The 17,413-nt window shown below is 42.4% G+C and overlaps 1 protein-coding gene across 4 annotated transcripts in view; it reads left to right on the top strand.

Moving 5' to 3' along the window:
- Window positions 1-17,413, top strand: part of LOC138596689 (neurobeachin-like) — a 214,709-nt gene that overhangs the window by 170,507 nt on the left and 26,789 nt on the right. For all 4 annotated transcript variants that reach the window (XM_069667990.1, XM_069667989.1, XM_069667987.1 and 1 more), the window contains 4 exons: window positions 3,077-3,194; window positions 3,273-3,375; window positions 4,543-4,658; window positions 8,585-8,697. In XM_069667990.1, the coding sequence (XP_069524091.1) occupies window positions 3,077-3,194; window positions 3,273-3,375; window positions 4,543-4,658; window positions 8,585-8,697 (450 nt within the window). The remainder of the gene's footprint in view (window positions 1-3,076; window positions 3,195-3,272; window positions 3,376-4,542; window positions 4,659-8,584; window positions 8,698-17,413) is intronic.

Raw genomic sequence — 17,413 nt, 5'->3', positions numbered from 1 at the left:
GCCGAACATTGCTCTCTGCTCTCCCTGTTACCAGGTTTTACACTTCATCTTCGCCTTCTCCGACTGCTCAACCTCTTCACAGATTTGGCCCGTATTGCCCGGGGTCAGCCATTGAATACAGTATACGCAGTGTGTGCTGATCCCCCAAATTGCCATGTGTGAAATCCATCCCACTCGCTCCTGGGGGAGTAGTCATATCACTCAAAATGAAACTGCCGCTCGTATCCTCCCCTTATTCTTCCACTTCCCTGTTCTCTCCGGCCGCCTGGGACCTTGCAGTTGTGAGGCTTTATAGTGGAAGCCTATTAGACAAATCTTAGAAGAATGCAGCCGAGGTGCTGTGATACCAGGTTGTCAGAGATCTCCACAGGCTCATATAAATATATCAGTCATGCCGGCTTGGAGGGCTCACTGAATTATATTATTTTCCTGTTTTGCTGTAAATGCGGTGGAGGGGGATTGTATTTCCTATAGGAGGAAATTGCGTCAGGTTTTAGAGAAATGCTTCGTTAGGTTTATTAATAACTTCTGTCATAGTGTCTCAGCCAATGTGGGGTTAAAGCTATTGGGAAGTCAGATGTGATTAGAATCTATTTCCGTGCATGAAGTGGCTTCCCCTCGCTTTTAAGTATGATGTGCTCCATTTGAGCATCTGCACATTATTATATATGAGTTTCAGCCTAAACACCGGCGTCACCTGTGCCTCTCCTCATCTCATCTGTCACAATATTTTTCTATTTTCCACCTGTGATGATCTACAGGCAGACTGCAGCCTGCCCTCTGTCAAACCACGGAGAGAAGAGAAGGGGAATAAAGGAAGGCAAGAAGAGAGACGTTAAATTGCATTACAGCTATTATGCTGTAGAGATGCACCTCCCTGCAGCTGGCAAAGCAGCGCATGCGCCTGTGGCTCCTAATGAGCCTGCGTGGAGGGACCTGTGTGGAAACAAAAGGCTGTGCTTGTCGGCCATACCAGACCCCTCCACCCGTCCCCTCGCTGCTCCCCCAGCCCTGAGCGTGACAGACCAAGAGCAGAGCGCCGGTCCCTTCCTGGTGGCGTGATTAGATTGGGGCCGAAGTCTCCAGCTGGCAGGCCTGTCTGTGACTGGAGGCGGCGGTCCCCAGCGCTTGTCACTGGCTGACACCTCTGACAGGCAGGGGACAGCTTCAGCAGACAGGTTCATTAAATGGCATTTTTTACAGCTGGGCCTCCAAAAATGAGGGCTGGGCTTTGTCAAATCTCCAAGTCTACAGGGGCCCCTGCGTGTTGGTTTAGACCAAAGCTTTGTTGTTATGACAAATTTTTTGATCTGGGCTCTTTGAAATCAGCTCTTTTTTTCTCCTCTTTAGCCTCTCTTTTGTTGACAGCTAGCCCTTTGGCCTGTACTTTGTCATGGCAACAAACTGTTCACTCTAGCTGGGCAACAAGAACCAGCCAGTGCTAAAATATGATTTTATTCTAAGTTAAATACAACCACATTAGAGCTGCTTTATAGACATTATTTAAATTCTTAACAGCCTAAATTAGAGCGTGTTTGATAAACTTGTGTTTTTTAATACTTGATGAGTTGTTAGTCAAAGTTTTAGATCATATAACATGGAGAATTCAGGAAGCGAGTTTATTGGACTGTTAAAATAAAATAGTAATTATAGAATGAATAGAGTCTTTGTTGAAAAAAGAGAAACCATTTGAAATCTCAAGACATCTCGATAACTTAATATGTATTCAAATTACAGCATGCTATCGCCGTGATGGAGTAAGCTGTTGTAGCCTTCCCATGATGCATATCTGCATGAGTTGCCTTTCAGCATTGCACTCTGAAGACTACTTCCAGAACATCTGGCTGCAGAGCGGGAGGGGGGATGAAAGCTACCCTGCCTCCTAGTGAGCTGCTGCTGGCCCTCAACAGTCCGCCCGCAGCCTCGCAGCCGTCCCTCCATCTCACCTCCCTTCCTCTCCTCTCCCCCTCCAGTCAGCACGCTGCCTCCTCTGGGCCCTGCTGTCTCTATGACAACTGTTTGAGTTGGGGGTTGCAGAGGTGTCAGGCAGGGGCATTACTGGGAGGAGAGCACCAGAGATGCTGTGCTGCACATCCAGCATCTCCACCTAATCCAATTTTAATTGAGCTCCAGAGATTTTGGATGTGGCACGGAGGTCGGGCATGAGCTATTCCAGGGAGAAATTAAGGCAGCCCAGCTCGCGCTGCACTCTTCCAGCCTGTCACTATTTTAAATGAGCATTAGCATCAGACCTAACCCAGCTGAACATCTCACTCTGACTTCTCTCCCTCTCTCCCTGCCTACTCCACCTCCATCACCCCCGCATACACATACAGACACCCCCCCCACACACACTGTACTGTAGGGCCTCACCCCTTACTGCCCTGTTATATCTCTGTTCTCTCACTCTCTCTGAACTTAACATATGTGTGATTATGACCTGGGGAGTTGATGAGTTTGCTCCCCAGCTCATACTGTTGGACAAAATTGTTCAGTCAGAGGGAAGTGAGATGGAAGGAGGGGGGGAAAGGTGTGTGAGACCATTCTCACCTGTCAGAACAACTGTCTTGGTTTTCTGTGTGGACCTGGCTGTACGCTAATGATCCTTTGTCTGGTTACTCATCACCCTGGCATGATGGTTTTTATTGATTATTTATGTGCCACTGACCCCGGGGTCGTTTTTTGACTACTTGCCTCACACAAGGGACTTTTTTAGACTTACTATAAACCTGTGAAACACAAAGAGGATCTGTCCAGAGCAGAAAGATAAGTTGGTTCTAGTCTAATTTTCCCCCCCTTTGAATAAAATTTATTCATTTGAGGAATTTTTTGTAGCATAGTTTTCAGAAGACAATATGAGAAACAAGCACTTGATAACTATTCAATGTCTAATATCAACATTGTTGTTGTTCCCATAACTCAGACAGGAACAAGAAAAAGAACAACAGCTGCCAAGTTTTTTAAAAGTTAAACAGTAAAGAAACTTGAACTCTGTTTAGTAAAATGTTACTGAGGTCGTTTTCCACAGCGATTATATCCTGAGGACATTTTCTCTTCTTTTTCTGCCCTTTTTTAGGTCTTAGTCTACACTGAGGGATTACATGGGAAGTGGATGTTCAGTGAGATTCGGGCAGTATTCTCCAGACGCTACCTCCTGCAGAACACAGCGATGGAGGTCTTTATGGCCAACAGAAGTAAGAGGGAGGGCCAATTACAGCATTTGAAATCCATGCCTACCAGTTCTCCGTCACTAATCTCTCACTGTTTCACAGCATCGGTCATGTTCAACTTCCCCGACCAGGCCACAGTGAAGAAAGTGGTCTACAGTCTTCCACGAGTGGGAGTGGGCACCAGCTATGGTCTTCCACAAGCAAGGTGGGTCACCTCTGCTAACAGATAACAAACTCACCACTATTAAAACAGTCTTATAATGTGTCTCTCCTTCATGGCCGAGGCTTCCTCCACTATGTTGTGTGTTGTAGCCTCTGTGCAGCCAGGCCTGCAGCAGAGTCATTTGAAATCTCATTGGTGCAGTCATTGCAGTGGATGTGCACTGACCCTGACTGAACTGGCCTAATTCCCTGACAGAAGACTCTATACAGCAGGGCTGCAGCCAGGCCACTGACCACAGAGCAAACCACTGATTCCCTTTAGACTCTCTAAGTGCTAACAGGACTGTTTATACACTTACAAATCAAGCACCTTTCCTATATGGCTCTTAATTTGCAGCTAGCTTTAATTTAGTCTACTGGAATTAAAATAGTCTGACTGTAAGTGCATTGAAAGCCACATATATTCTTTCACTTCAGCTTCATATTTTATTTTCGAGATATGTCTTAATCTCAGGATGATAGTTTAAAGATTTTATGTTTGACATAGATCTTCTTATCCAATACCCACTATCAATCTAATCAGAAGAAAATTTCTCCAATGGGATTCTTTAATGTTCTGTGGTGTAGCCAGTCATTTGAACTAAAGCAAAACATAACTATGCTTTTTGCTTTTAAAGTAATAATCTCAAAGATTTTCATTTAGATAAATGTCTGTTAAGTCACTATCTATCGCCGAATGAGGTAAGGTCAGCATTATCCATCAGCCAGCAGTGGTTGGTCTGCCAGAGAGGGTAGGCGGAGCTAAGCGGCTGCTTTTCCGCTCTCTGCAAGTGTTGCGAGTAAACAGTAATCTACTATGGCTGAACAAACAAAGAAAAGGTCGATGACTACAGATACAACTTCAAAAATAAGAGAAAATCCAAAGAAAAAGAAACAAACTCGATGCTCAGATGAAGCAAACAGTCTAAAAGGAAAGCGACCGTCAGCGAGGAAAATCAAGACTCACAACTGCGGACGTCACACATGCGACACTGTCTGGATATCGGTGTGCTCTTGCAATCACCGTTTATCACCATAGGTGCCACCAAAGAGAACAAAACTGAGATCTTCAAGATTACAACTTTAAAGTTTTAAGAGTGTAACTCTTTAAATAAATTAAACTAACACCCACCTTATGTTTTCCTTTCTTGTGTATGATTGTTTTTTCCAGGCGCATATCCATGGCCACCCCACGACAGCTTTTCAAATCCTCCAACATGACCCAGCGCTGGCAGAGGAGAGAGATCTCCAACTTTGAGTACCTCATGTTTCTGAACACTATCGCAGGTACAGCATTCTTAAGTGAAACTCCATGCTTTTAATTTGGAAATAACTGCAGGGATAGACATTATATATTCTCTTTTTCATAGCCATCAGTTTAATATATTCTGATCTGTTTTCTTTCTTATCCAGGCAAAATATACAACTAGTGGAAGTGTAAAGTTTTAATATATTATCTGTCTGAACTGCCTCACCATTAGAGTCTTATGACTTTAAGTTTGGCTATCATGATTAATAAACTTTATGTGTCAGTGGTGCTGGAAACATGCTATAAGTGGCCTCAGGTATGTCATATTTATTTAAGAATCCTTGGTAACCTTAAGCGGTGCTCAACATGGTAGACTTCTCTGTTCATGTGTGTGTTCTGTTAGAAGCAAAGAGCCGGCACAGCAGATTTTGCCAGATAATTAGCGCCGAGCTCTGTGAAAGCGTACACGTTTGTGTCTGTGGAGTTGAGAGGTTCTGTTGTCGACTCTCTGATCTGAACTGCAACTAACAGGGAAGGCAAGAGCGACTGCACGCTACTCTGCTCTGAGAGGTGTCATCCTCTCTCTCGCTGCATATTCATGCATATTTATATTTAGCTCGTGCTTGAGTTCGATACATTATTGTCAGCTAATTAGATGTAAGGCAGACAGAAAAACATGCCCAAAATTCATTAAAAATCCTCGGTAATGACCTGCACTGACAGGGATGTCAGAATAGTGTGGGGCGGCAGACAGGCGGGGGGTGAAGTGCTGGGAAGAGGTGCGAACGGGAAGTGGTCTTCTAATTAAACACTATTCCACTGTTATTAACATCCTGCCATCCCAACTCAGGCCTCAGAAGCAGTAGGTTTAACCACACCAACACCCCCGACTCTTCTTCCACACTCGGTCTGCTGCTTCTGTTTCAATATATGGCATTAACCTGGATAATTATGCTCTCTAGCTTCTCCAGACCCTGAACACTCTGCAGAAGCCTTCCCATTGACTAGCCTGTCATACATTATGGCTCGCTCAGCCAGATTTAGAATATCTGATGCCAACCTGCCGCAGTACAAGAGTGAGAAGAGACATGCCGCTGGATGGGTGTAGGCTGATACAATTTTGTAGCTAATCATTAAAACCTCTGGCACTAGCAGATAATATGGTATTTCTATTGAACAATCTTATTTAATTGTACTTAATAACATTGAATACCAATGCAAAAGCTTTCATTTAGATTTATTTAAACAGCTAGCTAGAGATGTCAATGTAAAGTAGACAATGTCATTATTAAATCCTCTTTATAAACTGTATTTTATCATGTAAAAGTAACTCTTTGACCACAAACATATGCAGGAGTGGCTTTGCAGGAGTATAGAATAGAGTATGTAAAGTATAAAACAAAGAAAAACACTTATGCATGCAGGGATAAAACATGCAGGGAATCTGTAAAATGTAGGAATAGAAGATCAGAAAATAATATAATACAGTAGAAGGTGACCATATGTTGACACTATATACAGTACAGTGACAGTGACATGGTAATGAGCTTCAGAGCTCAAGAGCTCAACAGTCTTATGGCTTGAGGGATGAGGCTGTCCTTGAGCCTGATGGTTTGGGACCTGAAGCTGTGGTACCTTCTGCTCGACAGCAGCAGGCAGAACAATATGCGACTCTGGTGACCGGGGTCTTTCATGAACCCATTGAACTTCCTCCATACCAAGCAATCATGCAGCCAGTCATGACCCCCTCCATGGTGCTCCTGTTGAAGCTGCAAAGTATCCTGGAGTGGATTTTGAGCCTTGGTAGCCTAGAAGGATAGAGGAGCCATTATCTTGTTGTCCTTGTGATGGTGTTGGTCAGGTGAGTTCAGATCAGGTCCTTGCTGATGGGAAGCCAAAGGAACCTAAAGCTGCTTTTACTCCACTGTAGTCCCATGGACGGAGAAGGGGGCATGCTGTTTACCACGTTGCCTCCTCTACTCCACAATAAGTTCTATGCAGAATGTGTCCTGGCAGCATGAGGTCAAAGCTCTGACCTCCTCTTTGTCGGCCATCTTGTCATCACTGCTGATCAGGTCGATGAGCCACCGTGAATGTAATTTCCTCGTTTCCATAATATTGTATTCTCTTCTTTATTTGTTGTCTCTTCTTACCCAAACAGCTGATCTTATACCGTGCGCTGCATGCGTAGGTATACAGGGCAGAGTAAGACGTAGTGCCGAAGGAAAGGGCTGTCTGACACCAAGGTGAAGGGGTGACAAAAAAAAAAATACAGCGTACACTTAAACGGAAATGTTTGTTTATATGTAGGACTATTTTAATAGGCTAATGTATGTGGTACTTGTGGCTCCGTCTGCAGTGGTACATTGCTTAGCTTCCAAGTAGGAAGTCCAGCCGACTTAAAAGGGTCGTGCTGTTATTTACTATATGTTGTACACTTACTATTGATAAGTACCTCATACAACCCCACTTCGAAAAACCCAAACTATCCTATTGATATAGTCAGCAAACTTAAAGATAAGGTAGAAGCTCTGGTTGACTACAGAGTGCTCTGTATGAAGCCCTTAGGGCTGCTGGTGTTGAGAATCAGGGAAGGATGAAGTGCTACCTACTCATACCGTCCGGTGCCTGCCTGTCAGTAAATTCAGGATGCAGTCACAATAGACGGTGCTCAAAGACGAGCCTGTAACAAATAATGAATGGTGGATTGTAGTCAGTGATTTTAACATACAGTATGTTCTCCCCTAATCATGGTGGAAAAGGGCAGCATGGAGGTGCAACAACGTGGCGTCATCAGTTGTTTCTGTTTCTGTTTGGTCTGTTTGTAAAATGAAGTGGTTCCAGTGAGTCGGGGAGCGGGGAGGTGAGGACTGATCTTACGAAGCTCTTCAGGATGATGGAAGTCAGTGCTATTGGACTTTGGTCTTTTTGGTCATAGTGAGAGGTTTACAAGCTGGAGATTCAAACACCTTGTGAGCTTGTCCAGGGATCCCATCAGGTCCTTGAACCTTGCCTGGATTGATCCCTTTAAAGGATCCATAAACATCTGCCCTGGTTATTAGCAGTTGGCTGGGGTACTGGGTCGTGTGCACCTATTCTGTCTTGAAGTTGATCTCAAAGTGTACATATAGAAGGTATTCAATTCGTCTGGGATAGATGCACATATCATCTAGGCGATAGTTTTTAGTCCAGCCCACATGTTTCTGGTGTTGGAGCTCTGGTAGTTAGACTCATTTCTCTCTCTGTATTGTTTCTTGGTACTGCTACGACCTCTCCAGTGCTGAGTGGGTGAATAAAATGTTTGATTTGCTTTGAGCCTTACATTTTTACCATGATTTATTACCAGTTGTAAAAATTCCAACAAAACTGTCCACAGCAGCCCTGTCCCAATCCTGGATTATGACTGTCCACCACCTGACCTCGCAGCTGTATCAGTGTCATCTTCAAAAGAAAAGCCGAGCATTAATAACAACATGGTACATGCTCTGGGCTTTCCCATGAATTTCCTTTGACACATTTTGCCATCTAAAACCAAATTCCCACTGCCGGAGCATAGAGGGAATTTACATCTGGCCAATCAGTGCATCAGACTTTCAGTGGCATTTCAGGCGTTTGAAGTCATGGCCCTGGGAATAATCTATATCCCTCCAATTACATCAACTCCTTACTGCTGAGATATACTCATGCTCTCTATAAACATAAAGACAGACTCCTCTGTAACACAGAAAAATGTATCTCATAGCAAAGAGAGCATGCCATAAGTGTATGCGTTTCCCTTCCAGACTCCGTATGAGACAGGAAGTGCGTCTGATTGAGGGCTCTGAGATTGGGGGCTTGTTGGAATGTTGCATGCTGATCCCCTAAAGTAACTGAAGCCTCGAGTGTACCCTGCCCCGCTTTCAACCTCTCTGTTCCCGTCCAACCCTTCATCACTCACAGATTTCTGTCTACTTTGTGTGTCTAGGGAGGACATACAATGACCTGAACCAGTACCCGGTCTTTCCCTGGGTCCTCACCAACTACGACTCAGAGGAACTGGACCTGACCTTGCCAGGGAACTTCAGAGATCTCTCAAAGGTACCGAGGCGTTTTGGCCATGCACTTCAGCATGACATCGAGACTGCTAATCACATAGTGTATTATGTATTCATAAAGGCTGTTTATATACATTATAATTGTAATCTTTTTAATACATCACCATTTTGTAAGTTTCGGCTTTGATTTGACTTTCAGGTTGATAAAGTAATAACAGCAGGTCATTATCAGGGTGTAGCAGTGAAAGCCTTTCTAAATATGGCGGTTCAAAAATGCATCCAGCTGTGCAGTAGCACGATCCTGCTAACGCTGCCAAATCACAAGAGCTCAGAAACAATGACACTAATGCCCCTCAACCCTGGGAGATAAAGTTCAAAGTTATGTTCGCTCTGATTTTGACTGAAGAGGGAAAGGCAGTAGATCACTCTACCACAAACTGTGCCCTGGTTTACTTGTTTACCACCCCCCTCCTCTTTCTGTCTCTCTCGTTCTCTAGCACATGCAAACTGCAGCTCAGTGACCTGAAAACAGTTGCATTCCTGTCTGAGCTCTCTCTCTCTTGCTCTCTTTATTGCTCCCTCATTCCCTCTTGTTTTCCTCAAAGCGCCAATGTTCTGACTAAGAGCCTCATTTTGCTCATCTCAGTTCTCAGCAGGTTGTCTCAATTTTTCTGCTTTTCAAGGCATGTGGGCAGTTTTTTGTTAGTGGAAGAGGAGAACTTTGGAAGGGTTAAGAAGGTAGTTAGTATTAAACAACACGTGTCATGCACACATTATAAAGGGGGATCTCCTTCTGCTCTGAAGAACTTCTTATTTCAGTGAAACAGAACTTTTTGGACAAACAGCTCAGTTTTGTTCCTTTCCAGCATCATTGCAGCACTTGTGTGCTTTTGGCGGCTCCGGCCTGTGGGGCGTCCAGGTGGGCTGAGAGAGCCACAGGATGTGTGTATTTGGGTGGGGGTGGGGGTGATCGTGGCTGAGCCATGTGCACTCGTCCTGCCCTGGGGAGACAGTTATGTATTGTAATGTATTCCAGTGACATCCTCTCATGCTGTTTACAGGGCTGAGCTGCCTTCATTAGCATGAGTTCACAGCCCGTGTCTCCTGACAGTTGTCCTTGGAACCCCGGGGCTCTTACCTCCAAAAGTTCACAGCTAGCGTAGCAGCGAGGGACAGAGGCCCCCGCACTTCTCTTCTGTGCTCGGCCTGCCCTTTTGTTCAATTATGGATCAGAGGTAGCCGCATCGTCTCTAGAGACGTGTTCATTGTATATTAGGACTGTGAGTGTCTCTCTGAGGTGTATGTCCAGTGGCTTTGGTTGTGTACCACACAGGCTGTGTGTACAGTAAGATCATTTCAATGGTTTTATACAATAACCATCTTTCGGTACCAATTCTTTTGGAAAATAAACATGTTTAACTCTACAAAACCCCTTTTTTAAGGTCATTTAAAGGGCCAGTTCTGCAATTTTCATCCTCAGTCCTATCATGCTATTATGGGGAGCTAATGCCATTATGGTAGGAAAAAATGCATTTTCGCTCTGTGCCTTTGGAGGACGCTATCCGCTTCTCCAATGGGCCCCCGGAAAACCTCCACCAGACTCAGTAAAACTCATCAAAACTCTGTCATCTGGCGGAGGCCAGGGAGCTTGCTAAACAACACTTCCTTAATCTAGGACGCCCACCTCTGATGTCATGTCTCGTTCAAAATCGTCAGGTTTGAAATGTAGACTGCAGACCTGAAGATTTTTTAGACGATCCACCGATATATTCTCATCCTATTTCGGGTTCTGTACTGCTCTGAGTCATTGCCTGCAGCTAAACGGTAGTATTTCACTCCAGCATCTCTTGCTTGGCTGTTCCTTTCAGAGGGAGGGGCGCAATGCATGCTGGGTGTTGTAGGAATGTAGAATGGGCGAAACCACAAGCTGTTTGGACAACTCTCTCCACAGCTATGGCGCCAAATTCAAATATTATTGCTTCTATCGATTACAGAGAAGGGGCGGATTGCTCCTTTAACAGTAGCTCCTTTAACCGATATCAAACAAACACTTGCAGAAGAACTTTGCTTGGATAAGGCAGATTGAATTGAATAGAAACAAACAGAAGTCTAAGTAGAGTACAAGTCCAAACAAGCATTCCAAGTCAGTTCTCAGTTATTGGCAGTTTTAACATGTGGTGTCTTGATACACATATCTGTCTGTTCCAAAAAAGTAGTCGTTGTGGTTAGCTATTTGATTCATTTCCTGTTTTAATTTGTACGTTTATTTTTTTTCCTGCGGTTGAAAAATATCAAATCTCCTCATGTAATATCACCTGTCACTCCAGTGCTCACTGAGCTGTAGCATTTTGTCATGTTATTACTCGCAGGTTAATACACTTGATAACCATAAATTGTAATTGCAACCCAATTATGTTTACTGAAGCATCATTAATACTCCTAAAATATTCTCAGAGTATCTCACGCTGGCATTGCCCAATTCTGTAGGCTTTCTTTCCCACAGCTCGGAGTCATACCTGAGACCTGTTTGTCAATTACAGGTGACTGCCAGTTGATTGACAGCATTGTTTGAACTTCTGGAGCTCAGTGCTGATCTGTCAAATAAAATCCTCCCAAAGTACAGCACACACCTACAATTACCTGCTGGTTGGGCATTCAGTCAGCTGTGAAAAGTGCTATTGAGCACTGCGTTGCTTTGCCTCGGGGCCAGAGTTCTGCATATTTGGATGTCAGATACATCCGTGCAGTGAAGTGTTTCATTAGATTCTAATGATTATTTTGTGATGAATTGACAAGTGGATGATAGATAGGCGGAAGCTAATCTTCCTCATAGCTGTTAAATGATGTGATGTAAATTCATATAATTGCATAAGAAGGTGAAAGAAGCAGATGTGGTGTAACACGGTTTCTTCATCTGTTGAGTAAAGTTTGCGTGCATACTGTGTAAAATATGATTTCAAGAGATAAGCAACACCAAAAGTCGCTCAAGGTTATTTCTCAGCCCAAATAAATTTAAAGACCCCCTCCAGTGTTTTTAACCTTGTTAACATCTCCATGTGTTGTTTTTCATGTGCTACAGGACATATCAGGGACAACATCAGCAGTCATCTCCATGGCTGGGCCTGTCTGCTTTTAAACTGCAGTGTACCAAGGACAGGCTGAACAACACGTTTTCAGATTGGCAGGTTTGAGACGTCACAAACCTAAGGAGCCAATCCTGTTAATGGACAGGGTGACGCTATGCATATCATTATGTGCAACCTATGGCAACCACTTCAGCCATGTGCGAGCCAGCTGTAACTGTCATCGTCATTTTTGCAAACTCACTACTGACTACTAACGTTAACGTTACTACTACTTATTACTACATTTGAAGCTACCACTAAACGATGGCAGAGACGTAGTTGTTATTGTGACGGAGTGGTGGTTGGACATTTGCATAGGGGGCGGGGCCTATGCAGATTCAGGAATTCTTAATGAGGCAGAAAGAGGAGATGCCTTGGGAGGATTTTTACAAGGTAATTAAACATATTTTGCAGAAAAAAACATATCAGACACAATTTATTATTTCAAGCAGAGCATTTTATGTCTTAAAACATGACTGGAGCTGCTCTTTAAAGTGTTCTCCTTCATTTCCCCTTTCTTAGAATTACTAGAATAACCCTGATACTGTCCATTTTTGACCCTGTAAACATGATTTGATTTGACTCCTTCCTGAAGCTTCTGCTAATGCACTCGGTGAAAGCCGAGAATCTCTAAGAGACAAACTCTAAGTAACAAAGAAGGAGCTTGGCTGCTGTAAAAAAAAAAAACTCTCCGTGCTCTTCTTTCCATTATGGAGCCTTCTTCACCCTCACTTCCACTCTAGTCAGGCTGTTTTGGAGCACATCTGCTTTATCTTGAGTTTGAGCAATTTGATTGCATTAGACTGGAGCTGCATGCAGCCCTGCCTCTGACGAGGCAAGCAAAAACAACTAGGACTTCTCCTGACAGAGCACCATAGCAACATACTTTAATGTAATTTATTTTGAAATATAAAATGCAATATGCGTCTCTTTGGGAGCCATCTTAGATATAACCAAACGAATGGAGGCACTCTCTGCACACTTATTCACCAACGGTCATGTTTATATCCTGCATCTTTGGAGTGCAGCACACTCTTGGTAAAATAAAGGTGAGCAAAGCTGACTCGTGCTTATCAACAGCTGGGATTATGACAACTAAAAAGCTTCTAAGGGACTGCTGGAGTGCTCATGCTGTCTTATTACAATTGTTTTTATTTCTCAGTGAACAGGTGAACAGCTACTCACACAAACATTTTTTTAAGGAAAAACAAAAGTAGATCTTAAGCAGATTATGTCCATTTTAAATTCAGGTTATCTTAACAAGAATTACGTTTTTCCAAACAGAATAAACCCTGTTTCTTGTACATTTTATGCCCAAACAATCGATGTGGAGATGTACAGGGTTAGACTAACCTGGGAGTAACTTTAGTTTATTTCATGCTCGAACTGCCAAAGACCAACAGTGTAGGAGCTACTAGTGGTACTTAATTGTAATTGCAGGTGGGTTTTTATAATATACACCATACAATACAAATAGTTCTTCTGCTTTCCCTCCGTTTCCATTTATTCAAGCTTTTTCCTTCAACCAGCTGTGTATGTCTGCGCACACTTTCCTTATTTTTTACATCAATGGTATGGAAATGAAAAGCCAGTTAGCCATTTTATTTAGCTTAACTGTATTTTACATTATTTTTATATATCTTAGATTTTTTTGGTGAATAATATAGTACAAATTCCCTTTAAGATTACAACAACGTGTGTCAAAGATTGAGGTAATCTGGAAGATCTCAGTTTCGTTCTCTATGGCGATAAACGGTAATTGCGGGAGCAAACTTCCCAGATATCCAGACAGTGTCGCACGTGTGATGTCCATGGTTGGCTCCGGTTGTAACTCTTGATTTTCCTGGCTGACGGTCGCTTTCCTTTTTAGACTGTTTGCCTTCATCTGAGCGTCGAGTTTGTTTCTTTTTCTTTGGATTTTCACTTATCTTTGAAGTTGTATCTGTAGTCATCGATCTTTTCTTTGTTTGTTCAGCCATAGTAGATTACTGTTTGCTCGCAACACTTGCAGAGACGGGTACTGAGACTAGATACTGACTTAACTGACATTTATTTAAATTAAAATATTCAAGATTATCAGTTAAACTAATTCAGTCATTCATGTAGATAAGTTTTGCCAGACAGTCAGTTTAATTACACTACACGTTTCTAGAAACCAATAAAAACACTCTTATTATAATTACAAATGACATAAGGTTATTATATGTCAGCTTACACAGCTGAGTAACTTTGGAACACAGTGAGAACATTTTGGCTTATTTATGTAGTGCCAAGTAAAAGAAGAATAGGAAATAACTTGTCCGTTAATCTTTGGATTCCTTTCCTGTGACCTGGTGCTTCATCAGCAAAAGTTAAGTTAATGTCAGGAAAAGGTTAAGAAGTTGGCAGCAGAATGGAGTCTGTACTCTTTTAATATACCCAAAATTAAGAAACAAAAATATAATATAAGCCTGTAATATCCTGGTAAGCACAACTATATGGCTCATATCACATACTCTTGCCCATAATAACATGACTAAATTTGTTTTCCATCTTGTTCTGATTCCATGATATTAAAATCGGCAAGAACAACATTTAATAACCTGTTTTGATCTTTGGGTCTGATACCTGTTTTGTGATTTGTTTACTTATTCCTTTCTTTCACTCTTTAGTATGACCTGCGGCTGTCTTTTCTTTCCTCTTCTCCCTCTGTCACATTGATTACCTGGATCTTTCAGACTCTTTCATAGCTCTAACCTGCATTAGTTACTCTCGCCGCGGTTTTACAGAGTGCGAGACGTCTTGTGGCTTGCACCCCGATCCAGCTGGGCCAAGACGTCACATGCAGGGCTATTATCACCCCATAAATCTATGCAGATCTCAATAAACTTCTCTTTCAGTCTATTCAATTGTGCTAACACTGATGTGGACTGCCATTAAATTTTTAGGAAGAAAAAAAAACCCTGGCCCCATTTAATTTTGACTTAGAGCTTCAGACATGTGCCCACACATGCATATGACGGTAAGCTTCATAATGAGCAAGACAGTCAGTCTGTCGCGCTGAGGTTGCATACAAATACCCAGAGAATAACTATTATTACTAATATAATGTGGATTTAAAGGGCTGCAGTCTTAGACCTTTTTGTGTGCTTTTATATTATTTCTTCTGACCTTTGAGCTGCTTTCAGGTAAAAAAAAAAAAAAAAAGCTGACATTGATTACATTACCAGTCTCCCCTTCCCCCTTTGTGACCGATTCAGTGGAACTGAGTATATTAATATTGACTGCCAATATGCCTCCAAGGCGCTTATATTGGACAGGGTGATTGAAAAGGCAGAGAAGGCAATTTATTCACCACTAAATTTGTGTTTAATGGGAGTAATTTTGTTGCCCTAAAAACACATAAAAATGAAACAGCTCCCACAGGGCAGAAACCCAGTCATAGTGTCAGTGCTATGTTGGAATTATTACTGAGGCTGCGTTTAAATAATGAACCACACTATCCAAGGTTTGGCCTAACTATGTAATTGACTGGATGGATGTCAGATAAACGTTCCTGTGATGTATGTTTGTTATCCTCACAATAATTAGGCAACAAATAAGAGCGTTATTAGTTTGTGATTTTCAGTGCTGGCTCTGCTCTCGTGGTTGGTTGGTTTTTTTAAAAGAAATATCCATTACTTCTGTTCATTAAACTAAACTGTTGTAATGGTAAATTTTCTGTATTGATTCCCTCGATATGTTGTGAGGAGATTTTATACTAACACAACACCTGTATAATTTAATGTTATAAACTTCTCTGCAGTAAAAGCGAGCCAATAACGCCAAACTTTGAAAAACCAAAAGATCAAAAGCTTAATTCATTTGATCACAGTATATTGTATAGGTTCAAGTTACCCCGACAGCAGTGCCCAGTAGCACAGAAGGGCTCCTAAAGCAGATGGGAGCAGCAGTGCTGAGTAAAGTGCTTGGCTCGGTGGGTGTGTTGGGTGTAAATCAGGTCAGCCAGGGTTAATCCACACGGATTAGCCACAACATTTAGCAGGAGACGCTCATATCTCCTCCCTCCATTCTCAGCGCCCCGTCCTGCTCACCCATGCCACCGTACCCCTGTAAATTTCAGACAGAAGACGGCGCAACAGGAACTTTTTAGGGTTCAGGAGAATAATGGGGTCTGACAGACAAATCCCAGAGTAAAGCTCCTTGTGTGCCCTGAACTCTCCCCCAGCCTCTCTGCCGGCTTTACCACATGTAGACTAATGGGGAACTGCTAAGACTCTGCAAGTCCATCTCTGTTAATAATGCTCAATTATGCTTTCCCATTCCTTGTGCACACGGGGTAAAGCAGGTAATTTAGGTTATGTATCAAACAAAAGATTATCAAATGAAAGTAAAAATTCTGTAGCTTCATTGCCTGGTAAGGGCTCTAATAAATTTCTCTGCAGCCATGAGTAAGGAGCATCAAAAGCCTCGCTACATGAGCATCGAGTTTGGTAGCAAATCATCAGTGTCACCAGGCAAAGGCTTCATCTGGTCTGGTTAAATGTTGTTGCTCCTGCACACGTTATACAGTATACTGTATATGCATGTCAATGATGAAGCCAAAAGGAGATGCCTCTAAAATTTACTACAAGAAAAAAGATTCTTGTTGTAAATTTTAGAGGCATCTCTGGATTCTTGATTCATCTTCATGCTTTGGATAGTGTAATTTTCTATAACTACCTAACTTCAAACCGAAGCATTGGCTTGCTCTTTGAAATACTGACCCAGAGAGGTTTTTTTTTTTTTTTTTTAAATGTGGCCAATATCAGTTTGCAGTGTGAACTGGTCACAGTCCTGAACTGACCTGCATGTGCAAAAGAACAGTAACAAAGACTACAGCACAGCACACTGTAGTATGTAAACAAACATGGCTGCCATGGAAGTCAGCGTTTACGGTTTCATGTATAAATTGATGTTTTTTAATTATGCCTTTTTGTGGAACAATGGCTACTACTTCAGTACGGAGGTGTGTGTGGACACGGAGTCGGAGCCGTCTTCCAAGTTTATGTGCTGTTTTTGTGCTGTTCACACTGTCATGAAAAAAAACCAGACCTGAGTCACATATGAGAACAAAAATCGGATTTGGACCACATTTGCCTACAGTCTGAACATAGCCTAAATGTATCCATATATCATGGATATAGTTCAACTGATTTTCAGCTAATACGGTCTGTTGAAAATCTTCCAAATTCTGCCTGGCTTTCAGTCATAAGCTTTGGCAACTGATTTTTCTTCCAGTATATCACCAAGCCATACGTAAGAGCAACTTAATTTTGCTGACCTAGTGATACCTCAGTCAGTCAGATAAGTCAGTCTCTGAGGTTGTGATGTGAAGGCAGTTTAGAGAATGACTTGTATTGCAAAGTATTCACAGTAACACACAGTCACTCATTGTATAGATTTTAAAATCTTCAGCTAGTCTATAAATCCTTTCATGAACCTGTCTTTCACTATATTGTTGAATTGCTGCCAAGACATGTGCCTGTTATGGTCCTCAGATCTACAGACTCTCTGTGTTCACTTAACTGCCTCTAGCTCCACAACAGTTTAAAGACACCAACATCAGGGACTACAACGTGGCCTGTACCGTTGCTGTTACTTCAGATTGGTTAT

The sequence above is a fragment of the Semicossyphus pulcher genome, unplaced genomic scaffold, assembly GCF_022749685.1.
Source record: "Semicossyphus pulcher isolate SPU_LCO1_2020_fin unplaced genomic scaffold, fSemPul1.0.p SCAF_19, whole genome shotgun sequence".
Lineage (NCBI taxonomy): Eukaryota > Metazoa > Chordata > Actinopteri > Labriformes > Labridae > Semicossyphus > Semicossyphus pulcher.
The sequence above is the reverse complement of the archived record's forward strand: the minus strand, read 5'-3'. Positions and strand labels throughout refer to the sequence as shown.